This window comes from Eschrichtius robustus, chromosome 3, assembly GCF_028021215.1.
Source record: "Eschrichtius robustus isolate mEscRob2 chromosome 3, mEscRob2.pri, whole genome shotgun sequence".
Classification (NCBI taxonomy): domain Eukaryota; kingdom Metazoa; phylum Chordata; class Mammalia; order Artiodactyla; family Eschrichtiidae; genus Eschrichtius; species Eschrichtius robustus.
The window spans coordinates 109,469,586-109,488,607 of NC_090826.1; the positions used below are offsets into that span (position 1 = coordinate 109,469,586).

General features: G+C 41.1%; 1 protein-coding gene across 2 annotated transcripts in view; it reads left to right on the forward strand.

Annotated features, from left to right (window-relative positions):
- The first annotated feature begins 1,351 nt into the window (after positions 1-1,351).
- PIP5K1A (phosphatidylinositol-4-phosphate 5-kinase type 1 alpha) overlaps positions 1,352-19,022 on the forward strand; it is a 36,699-nt gene continuing 19,028 nt past the window's right edge. For both annotated transcript variants that reach the window (XM_068540762.1, XM_068540763.1), the window contains exons 1-2: positions 1,352-1,820; positions 17,344-17,375. In XM_068540762.1, the coding sequence (XP_068396863.1) occupies positions 1,739-1,820; positions 17,344-17,375 (114 nt within the window). In that variant the 5' untranslated portion in view covers positions 1,352-1,738. The remainder of the gene's footprint in view (positions 1,821-17,343; positions 17,376-19,022) is intronic.

The window sequence follows — 19,022 nt, forward strand, 5'->3', positions numbered from 1 at the left end:
AAATCTAATTCATAGATCAAATCCGAGGGAGAAGATCCCCCTGTTGACTTACCGCCTTGGTAAGTCAGGGTTTTATTGGTCTATTTCCAATTTTAAAATCAGAATCATAAAATACTTCAATGTTACACAATCCCACTGCTATGCTATAAGTGGTAATCCAAGCATTTGAAGTTTGTCTACCTTCAGTACCTAAAGGAAGATGAATAACCCAGCAGGTGGCAGCAGGGAAACAATTATTTTAGATCTTGATGAGGCAGGGGGTAGAAGGCAGAGGTAAATGCTTGGAGATATTTTCTGGACGTTCAGGTCCTATGTTCCCTTTCGAAGACCCAGAAGACATCCGGATAGAGGATAACCAGGCCCATGTTGGGGGCTGCAATACCTAGGATTTTCCCTCCATTCCTCTTCATTTATTCATTCCACGAATAATTATTGAGCCCCTACTATGTACAGACTTACGTCATGGGAGGAGCTGGAGATACAAGGGTGAAACACAGTCCTTGCTCTCTAGCAGCTTACAGTCTGTTCAGAGAGAGATAGTCAGGTCTTCATATCCCCATCAGGGTTCATAATCTCCAGGGTATTTTGTTAAAATTGAGCGGGGTTAGTACGAAGACTAGACTAGAATGGGGAATTTCTCTGAGTCTCCATGCCCTTTGGAGCATAGGTAACTGAGAGAGGCTAAGGGCTTGGATCACAGGAAGATTGTGTTAGGTTTCTGATCGCCTTCCGTGGCCCTTTTGGACAGGTCTTTATTCCTGTCCATTTATCAAATAAATGGGCGTTATTCGTTCATTTATCAAATATTTACTCAACTCAATCACTGTGCCCAGTATTGCGTTTGAGGCAAAGTGTAGATCTGTTTCGAATGTCATTCAGAGGAAGGCAAGACATGCACGCATGTTAAACTAAATGGTAAACAAGGCAGTAAAGCCGGAAGAATACTTGGTGGAATGTGATGTTTTGTGATATTCGACTGTTTAACGTCTTTGACTTGACACCGGCGCTTCTATCGGGAGTTCTTCCTGGGCTGTGAACTGAAAGGGTCAGCCCCGCGTACTCTGATCCCCTGCTCAGACTTCGCAACCTAGTCCCTTCAAAGAGTCGAACGTAGATTTACTCACCGAGGCACCGTAGACATGGGCGCGCCGTCTTCGACCCCTGGATTTGTTAGGGCGCGAGGGACCCGCGTCATGTGACCAGGAGCAGCCTCCTGATTGGCTTGATTTCTCTGGGGACCTCCCTCCTCCCCCATTGGATGGGATAGGCCGTGGAGAAGGTTGGGCGCATGCGCGATGCCTGGATTGCCTTGGCCACCGGGAGTGGAGCGGTGGGGTTGGGCGATAAACAGGCTGTGGCTAGGGAGGAGGGGGAGGGGGTATTCGCTCCGCTGGGACTTCTCACTCCCTACCCTGTTCTTTTAGGTGTGGTTTGGTCCGGACGCGGGGTCCCGCCAGCTGGCTTGAGCTTCCTCTGTTGTGAAAGGGGAAAGTAGCTCCCGCGGAAAGCGGTTAAAGTTGCGGAGAGGGTGCGAGACGAGAGTTCTCCCCCATGCCCGCCGAATGGTGCGGCCCTGAGTTGGTCCCGGAGCCGGTGCGACGTATCTGAGAGAGGGGGCGGGGAGGTGGCCCGCAGAACGCGGGTTCTGTGAAGAGACGTGGGGAAGATTCGACTCGGAGAAGAGGAAGAGGATTGAAAGGGAGGGAGCGAAGCCGCTGAGGGGGAGGGGGCTGCCAAGATGGCGTCGGCCTCTTCTGGGTCGTCGGCGGTCGGGTTTTCATCCGCGGATTCCGGGGTCCCTCCCTGCACCTCGTCTTCAGGTAATCAGGGCGGAGCGTGGGCTGGGGGCTGTTGACAGCTGTGCGATGGGAGGGAGAGCGAGACCCAGGAAGGGCACCTGTAGTTGGGGATGTCCGAGTCGTTGCCGGTAAGGAGGACAGAGGACTAGGCTTTCCTAGCTTTCTGAGCTGGCAGGGGGAGTGTGAGGAACGGATGGATTTGACTGAGAAAAGGGAAGCTGTCAGGAAGATTGGCTGGCTTCGAGGAGACCGGGTTGAGGGCTTTGAAGGAGTAGGGTTAGGAAGGGATGGAGATTGACGGTGGGGGTAGGAAGGCAACAGAAAGGGAACCGAAGGGAGTAGAGTAAATGGAGGCTTCATAAGTAGGGAGGAATTACGCAGTGTGAGAGGCAGGTAGAAACCAAGTTGATTGCGGGATTAATTGGATGAAACTGTGGAAGAGAAGCCATGGGACTTAAAAGGTATGGAAGCGTTATGGGACGCTTTCCATTGCTGGGGAGTTAGGGAATTGTGGATTTTGTTGGGGGTGGGAGTTATTGGAGCCGTCTTTTTCGTCAGAGCCTTCCCCTAATGCGTCATTCCTTCTCATTTCGTGCCCCCCGCCCGCAAACACGCGTGCGCTCGCACAGATACACGTACACATTTTATCAAACATTCTCCTTTGGAGACTGCCATCTCTAGACTGCCCAACTTTGGGAAGGAATGGGAGGTTTTGAAGAAAACCTGAGGAATGTGGAAAATCAGGGCTAAAAGACCCTGAAAACAGATGGAGAAGGCGGAACGATGGCGTCTCGAATTGCAGTAAAGGTTGAGGGAGGTGATGCTGGGAATTAGGCCTGAGAAGGATGGGGTGGGGGTGGCTCTCAGTGCTGTGGCGAATATTGCATAATAGGAGATGGACTGGAGGAATGATTAGGCACGACATTGGCACTTGGAGAAGGGAGCCAGGGAATATAGCTCAAAGTGGTTAGAAACTATTGAAGATTGAGGGAGGGCTGAGGAGCCCACAAGAAAAGCAACAGATTTTGTGTAGGAGGGAAAATGTGTGGTGTTGGGGTTTGTGTGTGTGTGGGGGGGTTAGTTTGAGTCAGAAACTGTTCTAGAGCTTCCATCAGAAATGTCTGGGGTTCCACAGTGACTGTTGCCTCTACACTGTGAACAGGAGAGGCTGCCAGATGATGGATGCTTTACCTGAGACATTGACATTTCCTTAGGCCTGGGATTGCATCCTTCCCATTTTGAGTTGACTAAATAGAGGGTTCCACCTTTCATATTCCAGTTCAGATGAGCAAATATTTGGTCACAAATATCTTTTTCCAAACTGCAGTTTTATTTATGTACATCTATTTTTAATTTCTTGAGAGGTGATTTTTACCTTTCCTATAAAGGATTAGCAGGCCAGAACAACTCATGTTGCATTCTAAATGTGAAGAAGAGTAAAGTTAAAATGACAGTGTTTTTAATACAGTAGCTCCTCAATTTAAAGCCTCTTCTGCCCCTCCCCCACTGCTGAAAGAAGAATTGTTGTGTACAGTCATTAAACAGACTTAACTATCAAGTCAGGGATTAGAAACCAGGTTGATCTTTTTTTTTTTTAAATTTATTTATTTTTTATTTTCGGCTGCCTTGGGTCTTTGTTGCTGCGCGCGGGCTTTCTCTAGTTGCGGCGAGCGGGGGCCACTCTTCGTTGGCAATGCGCGGGCTTCTCATCGCGGTGGCTTCTCTTGTTGCGGAGCACGGGCTCTAGGTGCGCGGGCTTCTGTAGTTGTGGCTCGCGGGCTCTAGAGCGCAGGCTCAGTAGTTGCGGCGCACGGGCTTAGCTGCTCCGCGGCATGTGGGATCTTCCCGGACCAGGGCTCGAACCCGTGTGCCCTGCATTGTCAGGCGGATTCTTAATCACTGCGCCACCAGGGAAGTCCTACTATCTATTTTAGATGTCACTATTTGATATTTTTGTATGTTTTTATATTTCCTGCCAGATCCGAGGACTAGCAGGATGTAATTCAGATTGAATAAGTGTTTTTTGCTATTGTGTTTTCACCAGAAAATCAAATACTAGATTTTAGTGGACTTTACAGCTCCTTGGCTCTACTGTGTTCATATGTGAAGTCAAGATATAAAAATGACTAAAAATAAATAGCTTAGATTCCTTTTTTTACTTTTGTTTCTTAACACCCTCCTTTTCTGCTTCTTTGGCAAATGCTGAAATGGATTAAGAAATTAAGAAAAATTCTCATAAATATTTCTGAAAACATGGGATTATCGTGTGCGGATATGCAGTGTTGACTTTTTGGTGTATCTGCATGCTCACTTAGGTTTTGGCTTACTGAATTTAATTTAATAGAATATTTCATTTCAAGGATATGTTTTTGAAGAGGATAAGATGTTTGATTCTGATGCAAAAAAGGCTACTGAGAATGTGTTTTATTTGTGATTGGAGGGGAGTGGTGGTCTGTCGGGATGGTACCAGGGGAATTAAGACATTGGCAGGAATAAACAATGGTTTATGATTTCCTAAATTGTTAAAGGCTAGCGTTGTAGAAATTCAAGGTAGGACTGTGTGTGTTTGTGTTTTAATCATCCTAAAACCAAGTTACTGTACTTAGGTGTTTAGCTGAACTCAAATATTGGTGAAACTGAAATCCTAAAGGCAAGATTCTCTGGCAGTGTTGAAAGTGGATACAAAATAAGAATGTCAGGATTCAGGGACAAATTGATGTTTTAGATAAGTCACTCATAACCTTTGGAGGCTCAAAATCTTTTGGCATTCAAATTAGGAAGGGCAGGTAATTTAGGACAGTTGTTCCCTGCCAGTATTAAACCTCTGTCTCTATTATTTCACCATTAAGCGAGAGCTGGTCTTTTAAGCTGCTGACGAGTGAAATACAGAAGGTAGAGCAAAGCATTCACTCTGAGAGATATTTGAGAGATGTCTGAGAGATCTTTTCCCAGTGGAGTAATTACCATGTTTGGATTTGTGGGAGGGAGGCAATTATAAATGAATATCAGTTTACAGCAGCCATTATCATGTGCTTGTTCTTAAACTTTGGTTAAGAAAAGGTGATGCAGTTTGCTGTCAGCTGTTTCATGTGTTAAAGGAAATGTATTCCTTCTCTTCCTTTACCTCCTATCCTCATTATTTGGACAGTGGCACCACTTAAAAAATAAAATCAGCCCTGATAAGGTGCTGTTGACAGTGTGACCATCTGTCACACCAGTGTAAGAGAGCCCCCTGTCTGCAGTTTGACTAGTCCATCAAGAGTTTGAAATTCAGCCACTGAGTCCCCTTTTTACCACCAGGAAGGGAGTCAAGAGTTTTTGTTTTGGAGACTTGATTTGAAGTTAGTGGAGGAGTTGAAAAGTAAAGTTAGAGCGTTGAGGTGTCCTTTGCTCCCCTGAAATAAGAGCTGTGTGATAAAATCATGTGTGACTCCCCTAAGAAAAAGCACTTGAAACCTTAGAAGATCATGAACCTATAGCTCCTTTTGCTTCAGACCAGAACATTTCTGAAATTGTCACACATCACCAAATGGTTTTATCATGAGCACAAATGATTTGGAGGTAACTTTTACAGCTCCTTTTCTGACTTTCCCTTAACTACTGAGGGAGATCCTGGAAGACACAGGAGAGAAGATTTTTGCTTGGAACTTTTGTAGTAGAGCCAGTCTTATCAGTCCTTGATTCTGGTGGCTTTGTTCTTCCCAGCAGAGCTCCACCAGTAAATGTATGCTGTAATCCGATAACTCCAAATGGTAGGGGTTTTTTGTCTGTGTTCTTTGGTACAGTGTAGGCCATTTGTAGACTGATCTCTTTCCCTTCAATTCTTCCATACTAGTGAAAAATAAAGCAACTTAAGCCACTTTATTGGAGTGAGAAACTGAAATTTGGAAATGTAAAGATAGAACAGAATGCCATGTAGGCGGAATATCACCAGGTTTCGTTTTGATTGGTATTTTCTAAGTAGGGAGAGATTTTTCTTTTTGCTTTCTCCACAGAGGGTTTACACCCACCTACCCCCTCCTTTTTTCTTTTGTCCCCTTGGTAGATTCTGCTGGAAAACTGACATTAGAATGTCATTGTTTTTAATTATCCATTTATTTCTGCCATGGCTGCTCAAGCCCACTGTCAAGTATAATTATATAGACTTATTAGGTATCCAATATCTGATATTAATTGGTTATGTGTACTTATAAGTTAGCTTTGAATATCAAAATACATATTATGTTTTGTTTGATAATTTCTGTGTGCTGTTCTGGTTTGATATAAAACTGTTCTGATTAATAACTTTGCTTAAATATGTGCTAGCTACTAGCTGTTAAATATTTTATCAGTCTATTTTTCTTTGATAATAAATAATGGAAACTATAGCCTGTGAAGTGAACAACAGCGATAACACCAGGCCACATTCAGAACTGGGGAGAAGGAAAGTGTGGGGGAGTATTTTGTCCTTTAAGCTGGATATTTTCTTTCCTAGAATTTTGGGATATTCTTACTTGACATGAAGAAAGCAAAAAGACCACAGTTGTCAGTTTCTTCTCTCTTCTTTTTACTGGGTGTATCCTCTTGATCAAGGATACAAGTATGCTTCAGGAAGTATGCTGTTTCTGATAGCTCGGCAGAGAGAATCTCTGTTTCTCTGTGTTCCAAACCCCAGCCCATCATTCAGTCTCAGAGAGAGAGTGTTTGGACTGATGGTGTTTCCTAGAGGAAACCCCTTCCTAGTTCATTTCCCCTGTTGCGCTTCACTTCTCCACCCTTTCCTATCAAAAGAGAACATTGTTTAGTTTCTACATATGTGTTGGTTCTGTTTCATTCATATCTTCTATGAGCTTCTGTTGTTTCTTTTACTGTTTTTTTGTTTGAAGTGAACTTTTTTCCCTCAACTCCTCCATCTTTTTAAACTTTGTTATTGATCATTTTTCTTTCGCCTCCTGTGAAATTAGTCTGTTTGTTTATAATGGCTGTATACAATATGTATTAATTTTTAAATATCTGATTCCCAAAAAGTCACCTTATTGTTGGAGTCTGAAGAAGACTGGTAAAAAGAGAGAAGGGCAGATTCCTTGTAGGGAGTTCCATATATCTTATTATTTGCCTTGTGTACTAAACTGAGCAATATGGAGTTAACCAAGAGTAAGCACTATCCCAAAGGATCAGTAATGTTGATGGGGAGTGGGCAAAGGGAAGTTACAGGAAGAGAATGGGAAGAGGTTTTTTTTTTTATTTTAGGGATATATATAAATAGCTTAGAGTATATTAGCTTTTCTGTGCACAGTGTAGGTAAACATCCCTGGTAAACTCCAAGTTGTCATTGACAAGAACCTGTATAAAAGGGATGGCAGAGAAGTAACTTGGCCATATCTCTTAGTTTCTTGCATTAGTGTCTGGGAGGTGATTGAAGTGCATTGTTGAGGTAATTTATGCTCATTATGATATCATTTAAGTTACTTTCTCGGCTCAAATATGTACATTCTAAGCCAGCAATATCCACTGCTTTTTTTCAAGATAGTTAGAACCAGGTTTGGAAATAGAATTGGGAGGTGGTGATCTGCCAGAAATCTCAACTGCTTCTTGGCTGTGGGTTGGCTTATCCAGGAGACTCAGGTCTTTTAAAGAAGGACTCAGATTTTTTTCACAAATTTCAACCAAAATTTTGCTGCTAAGAGATACATATTTGAGGCCTGAGAACCGTGAAATTTGGCTTATAGAACTAGAAGCAAAAATTTATCACTAGGGCTTCCCTGGTGGCGCAGCGGTTAAGAATCCGCCTGCCAATGCAGGGGACACGGGTTCTAGCCCTGGTCCGGGAAGATCCCACGTGCCATGGAGCAACTAAGCCCGTGTGCCACAACTACTGAGCCTGCGCTCTAGAGCCCGCGAGCCCCAACTACGGAGCCTGTGTGCCACAACTACTGAAGCCTGTGCACCTAGAGCCCGTGCTCTGCAACAAGCACTGCAATGCGAAGCCCACGCACCACAATGAAGAGCAGCCCCCGCTCACCACAACTAGAGAAAGCCCGCACGCAGCAACGAAGACCCAATGCAGCCAAAGATAAATAAATTAAAAAAAAAAAAATTATCACTAGAGGGAAATGTAGAGATATTTTAATTTAACCCTCTCATTTTCCAAATTAGGAAAGTGAGATTCAAAGACATTGTTAATAGTGGCAAAGACTTTGCATAAAATCTATATGTTGTCAAGATGGGTCTTAGTAAATTTGCGGCTCATTCCTTGCTACTTACTTAGTTGGCTCTTAGCTGAGCCAGGTTGGCTCTCAGCTGACCCCAGGACTGGTAGATCAAACTGCTTTTGAGCTTTTGTTTCTAAGGCATCCTTGCCTTTCTCATTTTTTCTAGAAGATCCTTAGGAAAAATTGACACCTGCTAGGAAATAAAATTTAGCTCTTCTCTAAGATGTGGCTTGGTTTTCTTAATTGGCTTGGTTTAGTTCTTACTGAGGGCATAGTAATAGTGCCTTTTCTTTTTTTCCTTTTAACACTATCTCTTAGAGCTGTGTGCTCAGCGGTACTTCTCATTAGGTAGGCTGACACTTCAGACATATTTGTGAGTATTTTCATTTGGATATCATATTATGCCTCCTACATGCAGTGGTATAATTAAAATTCAGTATTTCAAGTTAAAGAGGACCAGAGAACTTGTTTGAGATAGTCCAGCAAACAGCTGGGCTGATGACTTGTATTTTGTGCAGGTTTTTGCTTTTGCTTTTTTTTTTTTCCTTTTGAAATCTCTGGCTCTCAATATTATCAACCAGGAGACCCTCTAAGAATTAGCATTTTGCTTCCAAAAAGTCTGCTCGTCTCTTTCTGCTTTATATAAGAATTATTGACACATTTTTGTAGTAGTATTGGTAGGTCTCTGGAATTGCTTCTCTATGACCTGTTCAGGCAAAACTCGTCTGAGGAATGCACATCCGGCCAACTTCTAGCCTCCCAAAATTATATGAGTACTTCAAACATTGAAGTCAGTCACAGACTGCCTCTTAGTTTCTCATCTGGTAGATGATGTCATCTCATCTCCGACGGAAATGCTTCTGCTCTGAAAGCACTGGGAGAGGCTCTGGTATTAAGGCCAACTCTGTTTTGTTCCACACACTGAGAGCAGGGCGGGGGAGGGGAACAACAACTCATATTTTGGAGCTATTTACTGTCTGAAAATATCTTTGTTTCAATTATCTCCTCTTTTAAGGCCTTCGGTTACCTTTTTCATCACAAACACAATTTAGGGTGGGGCCAAGGACCAAAATGGAGTGCTTCCTTGAGACCAGTACAGAGTTACTCAGAAAAATTTTCTGTGACATGGTATGATGATTCAAATTTGTATTTTAGCAGGAATTGATTGGGTTGTTTCCACTTAGGCACTTGACTTGGCTAGTTCAGCTGTTGTGAAATTATTTTAGTAACATTAAAGATTTCTCAGCTAATTTTGATAATTTTGAGGCTAGATCTTTATTTTTCAAGTATCCAGGAGATCTGCTGAAATTAGGTATACCTGTTTTATAGGAGAAAATTGATATTCTGAAGGATATGAAAGGTAAATTCTTCAGAGGGAACCTCTTATATGTGCTGATACAGGTTTGTTTCAGGTTGTATAGGCATCTCAAAGTAATAATAAAGAATGGGAGGGAGTGTATAGGAGTCATGCTTATTTGTAGCTTGGAGTTGTCAGCAGGTTTCTAGACATCTTTTCACATTTTTCCTCTATCTCTGCAGCAGCATAATATGTTGTAATGAGCTTGAGTTAATGTGTGGGGAGGGGATTGATGGTGGTCTGTATGTGTGGGACTGTTGAGCACTAGTTTACTGGGAAAAATGGTTATAAAACAGAGGAAGATAATAAAGCCATCCGTGTGTATCTCTTTACTTTAATTGTTAATTATCTAATTATTTGTTACAGAAAATTTATATAGATAAGGAAAAATAGAAACTTAAACTTACAATATCAACTTAATCCCACTATCCAGTATAGTCATATTTTAACATTCTGGTATATAATCTTTTGGACCTTTTCTATGTGTATAAATACATGTGACTTTATAGGTAAGTGTTTTAGAAAAATATTGCATTATGTAATTTTTTACCTTTTTCCATTCAACAATTTATTGTGACATCCTATCCATAAAAATAATGGATTTTATCCTACACATAAAAATAATGGTTGTATACTAGTCCATTTTATGACTGCACTACAACTTATGTCACCTATATTGTTCATTTAGATCCTTTCCCATTATATCTACCCAATTATAGTTATTATGTACAGTGCTACAATAAATATCTTTGTATATATGTCTTTGTCCACTTGACTAATTATTTCCTTAGGATAAATTCCCACTTGTGGGACAAATGGTACATATTTGTTTTTAAGGCGTTTTGCTAGATATTACCAAATTGCTGTCACAAGTGGAAGACAGTCAAGTAAAATGTATACACAGTCTTTTTTAAAAGGATAGAAGCCTGCATGCAAGGAGCTTTATACCTGGAATTTTTTTGCCAATCTGAAATCACTCCAGTGTGAAATTGTTTGGGTTACAAGTTTTGTGATCACTCCTGGAATTTTTCTTTTTCTTCCTGGAATTTTTCTGCCTGAGCTTCTCCTTCTGTCTCTTTTTTTTTGACATTTACCTAGAACTGCAGAAAATCATCTAACATTTCACAGTATGGTACTGGGGGTCATCAGGTCAGGTCCTGTTCATAATTTTAAACTTTAGAGTTGTTGTGTGTTTTGTTTTTGTTTTTGTTTTTTTTTTAACGTGCTTATTCTGCTGTTAAGCAGGTAGAACCCCAGAAGTAAGTGATAATTTTCTGTTTTTCCTCATTTAGGTTTCAACTTTCTGTGCTGTGGGGTCAACCGTAAGAGAGGTAGAACTGATGTGTATTTGTGCTGAAGAAGCATGAGCTCCTTGCAGTTACTAGCAGCCAACTCCTCTTCCCCATAACAATTGCAGACTTTTTTTTAGTAGTAGTGCATGGCCTTCTGAGAAGGCTGTGGATGTCTTGCAAGCATTATTTCACTTTAGCTCCCATTCCCCTCTGTCCTCTCCAACAAAGATGCTGTCTTAACACAGAAACTTCTTTTCTCACAGTTCCACAGTATGAAATGAATCAGTTCACTATCTTTTGTCTCCCTCGAAGTCTTCCCATAACTCCATTTCCTTTTGTTTCAGTAAATGAGTCTCTTTTTCTTTTCCCTTTCTGTTGTACCTCTCATTTCCCCTGACCCTTCCCATCCTGTAGATGGGGTTTCATAATTCACAATGATAGTAGTAATAATTGCTAGTATTTATAGAGCATTTATTACATGTTAGGTGCTATACAGGACTTATTTAATTCTCATAACAACCCTATGAAATACATGTTATTATATGTCCATTTTATGGATGAGGTAACCAAGGCCTAGAGCATTTTAACCAACTTGTCCAAAGTTACCTAGTTGTAAATGGTAGATCTAGTATCCAAATCTAGCCAACCTAGGTGTTCTGGTTTCAGAGCCCACATTCCTACCCACTATACCTTATTGCTCTCTCACTAATCTGAAAGTCTGTTTGTGAGCTAACTTGACTTTAAACCAGATTAAATATTTGTTGTTCAACAAAAGAATAGTGCAGAAGGGAACTTCCCCTTCTGACTTCAGCTGTCTTAAAAAAGCAACCAAATTCTGAGCTCCTCCGTGCATAATATGTGGAGTTATTGATCATTCTTTAAGAAAATATTTTAGAAGTTAATGTGGATTTTTGCCAAGGATTGGTAACTGATTCTGCAGTCAATTCCAAGATCACTGACACAAGAGTGCCCATCAGATGCCCTCTTTTTGTCGTTGCAAATTCAATGATTGTAACCCTTATGCTTTTAATCAGAGCAAGACATGGTTCCACTTACACCAAAAAGAAAACTCCAATCTGAGATGAATTAAAAACTTTTTTTTTCTCTCTCTCTCTCTGTTAAAGTTGTTCATGTCTTATTACAAAGACAAAAAGGTACTTTCTACTGCTAGTGAGGACCTTAACATCTGTGAAACTGCTCTTTCAAGTATCAGACTTGAAAGATAGCTTCTGCTCCTCTAGAATACTGGCATTGTCTGATTCAGAACAAGGATAATCTCAGTAAAAGAAATGAAAGATACTTTCCTACTGTTTTTGCCAGTGACATTGATGACTGTTGCTGGAGGAACAGAGTGTTGTTATTCATTTCATTGAGAGGAACTGAAGGAGGAGGTCTCTGCTCTTAATCCTCTTATCAGTGAAAATGGAAGGGAAGGAAATACCTCAAGGGAAGAAAATATATGTTCATATTGTCCATTAGCAATTCTGAGATTTATTTAGTTTGTAAAAGTATTCTAGTTCCCTTGGTTTCTTGTCCTACCTAGACTCCAAGTGGCCAGGAAATTGAAAACAAAAGATAGTTTAGAAGAAAGAGAGTTGAACTGGGGCTTAGGAATATGGATTCCAGTTCTGGCTCTGTCACTGCCTTTGCTCTGTGATTTTGAGCACATCCCTTATGCTCTGTACTTTTACTTATAAATAAGATGAGATTAAAATTTCAAAGGCCCTTGCTGAATGATTTTTTTCTTAATATAAATTGTTATTGATTTATTTGCTTGAAAATGGGCAAGTAGGTTCATATGTGGCTGAAGGAACTAAGTTCTCAACTTGTTCTATTTAAAAATCAACTTTCATTTAATATCTATAATTTCAGCCAGATTGAACCTGCTCCGGTCAGAATTTTTAAAAAATTCCCAAAGTTAGTACACCCTTGCTCCTCTAGGTCGTTTATTTATTAATATTTTTGGTGAACAACAAGTCAGTCTTTTTTTAGTAAATATGTAATTGAGTACAGTTTTGTACCTTGATCCTTGATAATGTCCTCTAGGTCTTTTACATTTCCATCTTTCTGCAGAGGAACTAGGGCTTGACATCACCATGGTTAGCTCTATATCATCTATTGAGCCACTCAGAATTAAGTTATTTGAGCCATTATTTTTCTGATGCAGCCTGTTTGTCATGGCTTTATTTTTTGCTTCCAGTAGAGCAACATTAGCTGGTTGTTTAGAATGCTTCTTGGTCTAGGGCCTGTTAATAAGTAGGAGTTACATAGTCATGAAGGAAACAAACTATGGAAACGTTTTTCCCTGAGGAAGAGGAAATTTAACATTGGAACTCTGCCCTATCCTCAGTTTCCCCACCCAAAAAGGGGATGATACATATGGATCGTGGATCTGGGGATTATAAGATGATAGTATATACTTATCAGAGATCATTTTTCACACAGATGCTGAAAAACAAGCTTTCTGTTGAATAACATTCTAGTCTTATCCATAAGGGTGACTCTCGTTCACCTTAAACATTGGCTGGATGGCATTGCTAAGCCGGGTGTTGCCATGCTGAGTTGGTATGCTTTTCTTTTCTCTCTTTTTTTTCCTCACTTCTCCTCCCCCCTCTGTCCTCCTCCCACCTCTTCCTCTGTTTCTGCTCCTCCTCTTCCTTCTGAAGAGAAAGCTTGTTTCTGAGATGAACAGGTACAGTGCTGGTGACCCTTCAGTCTCAGTAGGCAGTTTCTCATTGGCAGAGCCTTGGGCCAAATGGTCAAGCCTTAGCAGATGGTACCTGCTTCCCTGAAATATCACTCTGCTCTTCATTGGGTTTCTTCTGGAACAAGCTGGGTGTTACAGCAACACTGATAAAATTCTCTAGATACTTTTCTATTCCTGTCCATTCTTCTTTGGGAGGTTGGAGCTCTGACCTGTGCCCTAGGGGCAAAACTTCAGACAAGGAAGAGAGTAAGTCTTGGGTCCTGATTCTCCTCCCCGTGTTACTTGTTCTGATTATTATTATTTAGACCCCAATATCCATCCAACTGCTTCAGCTATAGTGTTCTTGGGATTAATCCAAGCTTTGCAGTTGCAGATAGCTAAGTAATTGGCACCATATTCCATTGAGTGAAGTCCTCCCACCCTCATTCTGGGTACTTTGTAAGAGGGTAGCAGCCCTAGAGCTATGTGTTTGTGTGATAAAACTAGGAAAGGTAGCAAAGTAGAACTTTTTAGGGAGTAAGAAAGCCCCAGACCTACTCTCTGCCTTGAAATCACTTACCTGCTTTTTTTTCTCCATTGTTTAACTTGGTCCAGTGACTCCTTGCATGCAGAAGAGGTTATGTTCTAGGAGAGACTGTCAGCCTAGGACTGGATGTTGGCTCTTGGTTCTGCCAGCTCTCTCCAAACCCCTTCCTCTGGGGTAAAAGAGGAAGGGATAAGCCAGGTACTGACCAAGGAGTCCAGAATCAGTGTTGTCTTCTCAAATGAAAGCATACTGATTTCCTTATTGAGACTTACTAATTCTACAGTTGCCTGTACACTTGCACAGGTTATGTTGGGGGGAGGCGGAGGCTGAGGGTTTGGGGAGGAGCCAAGAACTTTGAGGTGCTAATTAGAATTTCATGAAGGTCTAGGTAATTGAACATTAAACCTTCCTGGGGGCCCAGCTTTACTCTTGCATTAGAAATCACATATGGGGCTTCCCTGGTGGCGCAGTGGTTAAGAATCTGCCCGCCAGTGCAGGGGACACGTGTTCGATCCCTGGTCCAGGAAGATCCCACATGCTGCGGAGCAACTAAGCCCGTGCGCCACAACTACTGAGCCTGCGCTCTAGAGCCCGCAAGCTACAACTACTGAGCCCGTGTGCCACAACTACTGAAGCCTGCGTGCTTAGAGCCTGTGCTCCATAACACGGGAAGCCACCACAAAGAGAAGCATGTACATCATGACAAAGAGTAGCCCCTGCTCGCTGCAACGAGAGAAAGCCTGCATGCAGTAACGAAGACCCAACACAGCCTAAATAAATAAAATAAATTTTAAAAAAATTAAAAAAAAAAGAAACCGTCTTGCACTGTCTGTGGTTTCTTTAAAAAAAAAAAATTCACATATGACAACATATTTGTATAGCACGTTGTAGTCCGTGAAGTGCTTTGATTTAGTTTATCTTTTTTTGGGCTGTGTTGGGTGGGTCTTAGTTGCAGCACGCAGGATCTTTCATTGCAGCACGTGGGCTTCTCTCTAGTTGTGGCACCCTGGCTCCAGAGCGTGGGGGCTCAGTAGTCGCAGCACACGGGCTTAGTTGCCCCATGGCATGTGGGATCTTAGTTCTTTGACCAGGGATTGAACCAGCATCCCTGCATTGCAAGACGGATTTTAAACCACTGGACCACCAGGGAAGTCCCTGATTTAGTTTGTCTTATCTAATCTTTACATAAGCCTTCTAATATGGTTCCTCTTTTTTTAGTTAAATATAGAGAACAGTTTACCTGATGTAACAGGGATTTGAACCCAGGTCTTCTGATTTTTAAATAGCTCAGCATGTTGGCTCTTGTCCAAAAGGTTTTAAGTCAGTAACAGTTTTAATCATAAATCTGACTCGTCCTGGCTTATTGTTCCTTGGAAGCTTTAGCTTAGGGTTCCAGTTCTAAAATGGTCTTTCACCTACCTGAACTTGACCTGACTGAAGATGAAGCATCCTGCAAAAAGCATAGATTATTGGGCTCTGCTGTCTTTCTAATTTTCTGGGCCATTTTATGCAACACATCTTCCTAACAGCTAGATGACATTTCCCTTACCTCCTTTTTTGAGAAGAGGAATGAAAACCATCTGTTCCCCATAATTTTGCTACTCTCACTCACTATGGGGAAGGAAATTTGCTGCTCTGCTTTTTGGTACCAGAAATGCTTAGTCTGTGGCCTTTGTACTACTAGGGTCTACCACAATCTCTCCTCTGAGCCCAGCTATATTCTGAAATTCTTAGGGCCCTTGATCGTTGGTCTTAAACAATAGTAATTAGAGCTTTACCTGATTGCCCTTTAAGCCCATCTTGTCTCTGCTGCTGTTTTACCATTAAACCTTACATATGGACCAGAACTGGGGTCTTCCTGCTCCGGTATTATTGAGGATTCGTCCGAATTGGATTCTTCTTTTTAATTTTCTTTAATATGGCTAATCTTTATTCATTTTGAATTCTTTAGAACTAGATCAAAGTAATATATCAGTAGTCTTTGAAGAAAAAAGGCCAACATTCTTCAATATGAAGGAGAGAAAGTTCTGTCTCCGTGTTTCCAATGTGATCATGGATGAAAGTTATAGGGATCGCAGACCCTTAAGAATTGATTTAACCTTTTAGAGTATTTTTCTATAGATAATGGTCTTTTAGTCACTTTCTAAACATACTTATTCTTGAAATCTTCTTCTGCATTTAAATGGATAAAAGTCATAATATTTATGAGATTTAACTACACACTTATCTTACACATCTCCACTGATTATATATTTAGTAAGTACACACCAACAAATTCCTGTTGCTTTTACAGCAGCAATCAAGATGAGGATGGAAGGATGTAGAATCAGGTTCTGCCTGTACTCTATGCTTTTCCATTTTTTGACATTGCATTTTCCCATCCTTAGCCTCCTCATCTCCATAGATCAACTTTTTTTAAAAATTGAAGAATAGTTGATTTATAATAATATATTAGTTTTAGATGTACAATGTAGTTATTCAATATTTTTATAGATGATACTCCATTTAAAGTTATTACACAATAATGGCTATATTTCACTGTGCTGTACAATATATCCTTGTTGCTTATTTATTTTATACACAGTAGTTTGTGTCTCTTAATCCCCTACCCCTAGCTTGTCCCTCCCCCCTTTTCCCTCCCACTGGTAACCACTAGTTTTCTATATCTGTGAGTCTGTTTCTGTTTTGTTATATACATTCATCTCTTTTATTTTTTAGATTCCACATATAAGTGATAACATAGAGTATTTGTTTTTCTCTGACTTATTTCACTAAGCATAATACCCTCTAGGGACATCCACGTTGTTGCAAATGGCAGAATTTCATTCTTTTCTATGACTGAGTAATATTCCATTTGCATAAATATGTATGTGTATACACACACACACACACACAAACACACCACAGCTGCTTTATCCATTCATCTGTTGATGGACACTTAAGGTTGCTTCCATATCTTGGCTACTGTAAATAAAGCTTCCATAGACCAACTCTTTACCTTTTTTCTGAAATAATTAGTAGAAGTATAAAGCACCATAGATATGCTCTAAGAGTACCTACCCTTTTAGCTCTACAGGAAAAATTATTAATCAAGCCCAGGCTGTCCAATACGTCTTAGGTATCTCTTACACCCTTTCTCTTTCAGCCATGGTATCACATGAGACCCTCTGGCTCTGATGGTTAAATGTATCAAGAACAGATATATTTCCTAGAGAAAATATGAACACTTGTGTAAGAAAAAGGACTAGAATGAGAACGGAATATGCATAAGGGCTCTGTGAGTATGGAGGAGGAAAAAGAAGGGACGTTTAAAATCCCTATCCAAAAGGATATGGTATCAATGAGCAACAGGCAGGAGCTCATTGTCAGGTTTAGTGTGACTCAAATCCTGATTGTTTCAGTGTGCTTGATAGAGATCATGTGAGTGTGTGTATACACTTATGGTTGTGTTTGTTTATTTTTTTTTCACAGCATCTGGAATCAAGAGACCCATGGCATCTGAGGTGAGTTTTCTATTGATACAATGGTTCTAAAATCTTAATTCTGGAATAGAAGGATACCTGTTTATAACATCCTTATTTTCCCCCTACTTGGGTCTTGGAATCTAGGTAGGGTTCTCACATCTCTTTGGTAGGCTAGTAATTATACAACTCTACTTTTGTCACAGCTTATTATGAATATTAATAATAGCTCAGATTTACTGAGCTCTTTTTTTAATGTTTTAAATTTATTTATTTTATTTATTTATTTTTGGATCTGTTGGGTCTTCGTTGCTGCACGCAGGCTCTCTCTGGTTGCGGTGAGTGGGGGCTACTTCTCGCTGCAGTGCGCGGGCTTCTCAATGTGGTGGCCTCTCCCGTCGTGGAGCACGGGCTCCAGGCGCGCGGGCCTCAGCAGTTGCAGCACGCAGGCTCAGCAGTTGTGGCTCACGGGCTCCAGAGGGCAGACTCAGAAGTTGTGGCGCACGGGCCCAGTTGCTCCACGGCACGCAGGATCTTCCTGGACCAGGGCTTGACCCCTGCATTGGCAGGCGGACTCCCAACCACTGCGCCACCAGGGAAGCCCCTGAGCTTTTTTTTAATGTACCAAAGAGTGAAGTACCTAAATGCTCTTTATAGGTATTCTTATTTAATCCGCAGAGAGCCTCTATGAGTGTAGGTACTGTTGTTATCCATGTTTTATAGATGAAAAAGTGAAGATCAGAGGTTCTATAGCTTGCCCAAGGTCCTGTAATTAATAAGGTTAGGATTCAAAGCCAGTCTGGCACTAAAGCTCATTCTCTTGTTTTGCTGTTAATACCTCCTGATTGCGTAGCTTCAGTGAATGTGGCGAACTTCTTTTAACCGTACTGAAGCTGTTGATATTCTAAGTTTTTCTCTTTTGTGCAGAGTATCTTGTATTTCCTTAATTTTCTTCCCACAGAGTATTTCCCATTCCTCTTTTTACTTCTTGCATCTCTCCTGGGTTTTGTGACGGGGCCTCAGAGTGTGGACCATTTTGGCGTAGGATTTTAGGCTTTTTTCTCAGAACATCTTCCAAGATCTGTCAGGTTATATACTGAGGGTTTTCTGGCACTGAGGGTCTTAGCAAGAAGAGTAGAACTTAAATATCATCAGGCTTTAAGATGGTAGCATGCTATTTTCAGTAGTCTTTTTGCCTTCTGGCTTGTTAACTTGAGTATCGACATCATGAAGAATACTTTCATGTCTGTTGTGCTGGCATCTTGGTTGTGGAGAATAGCCTTCTAGCCTCTGCTCCACTGGTTTTACTTCTTCCTTTTTTCAGATGCTGTGATGTATGCGAGTAGAAAACAAAGCCATACCACATTCTCAGGAATCTCTTTGAGGCACTGAGGCCCTTATCTTAGAGGATTCATCTTATTGCCACAGCCTTTTAATACTTGGGCTTGCAGTACTTGCATTTGCCAGTGGCTAGATCATTTCTGCTGGTGAATTCAGTTTGAACAAATAGTGTTCAGGTCGGGTTGAATATTAGAGGGGTAGTAGTTTCTGAAAGGAAGCTGGATCTGTGGAGCTCTGCTTCTGTCTTGCTTTTGTAAACTGAGGGTCTTTCATTTTTTCTGGGGCTGCTATTGCTTACTTCTCCTGTTTCTGCTTTTCTTTAATGATAATCATTTTAATTTTCTGTGT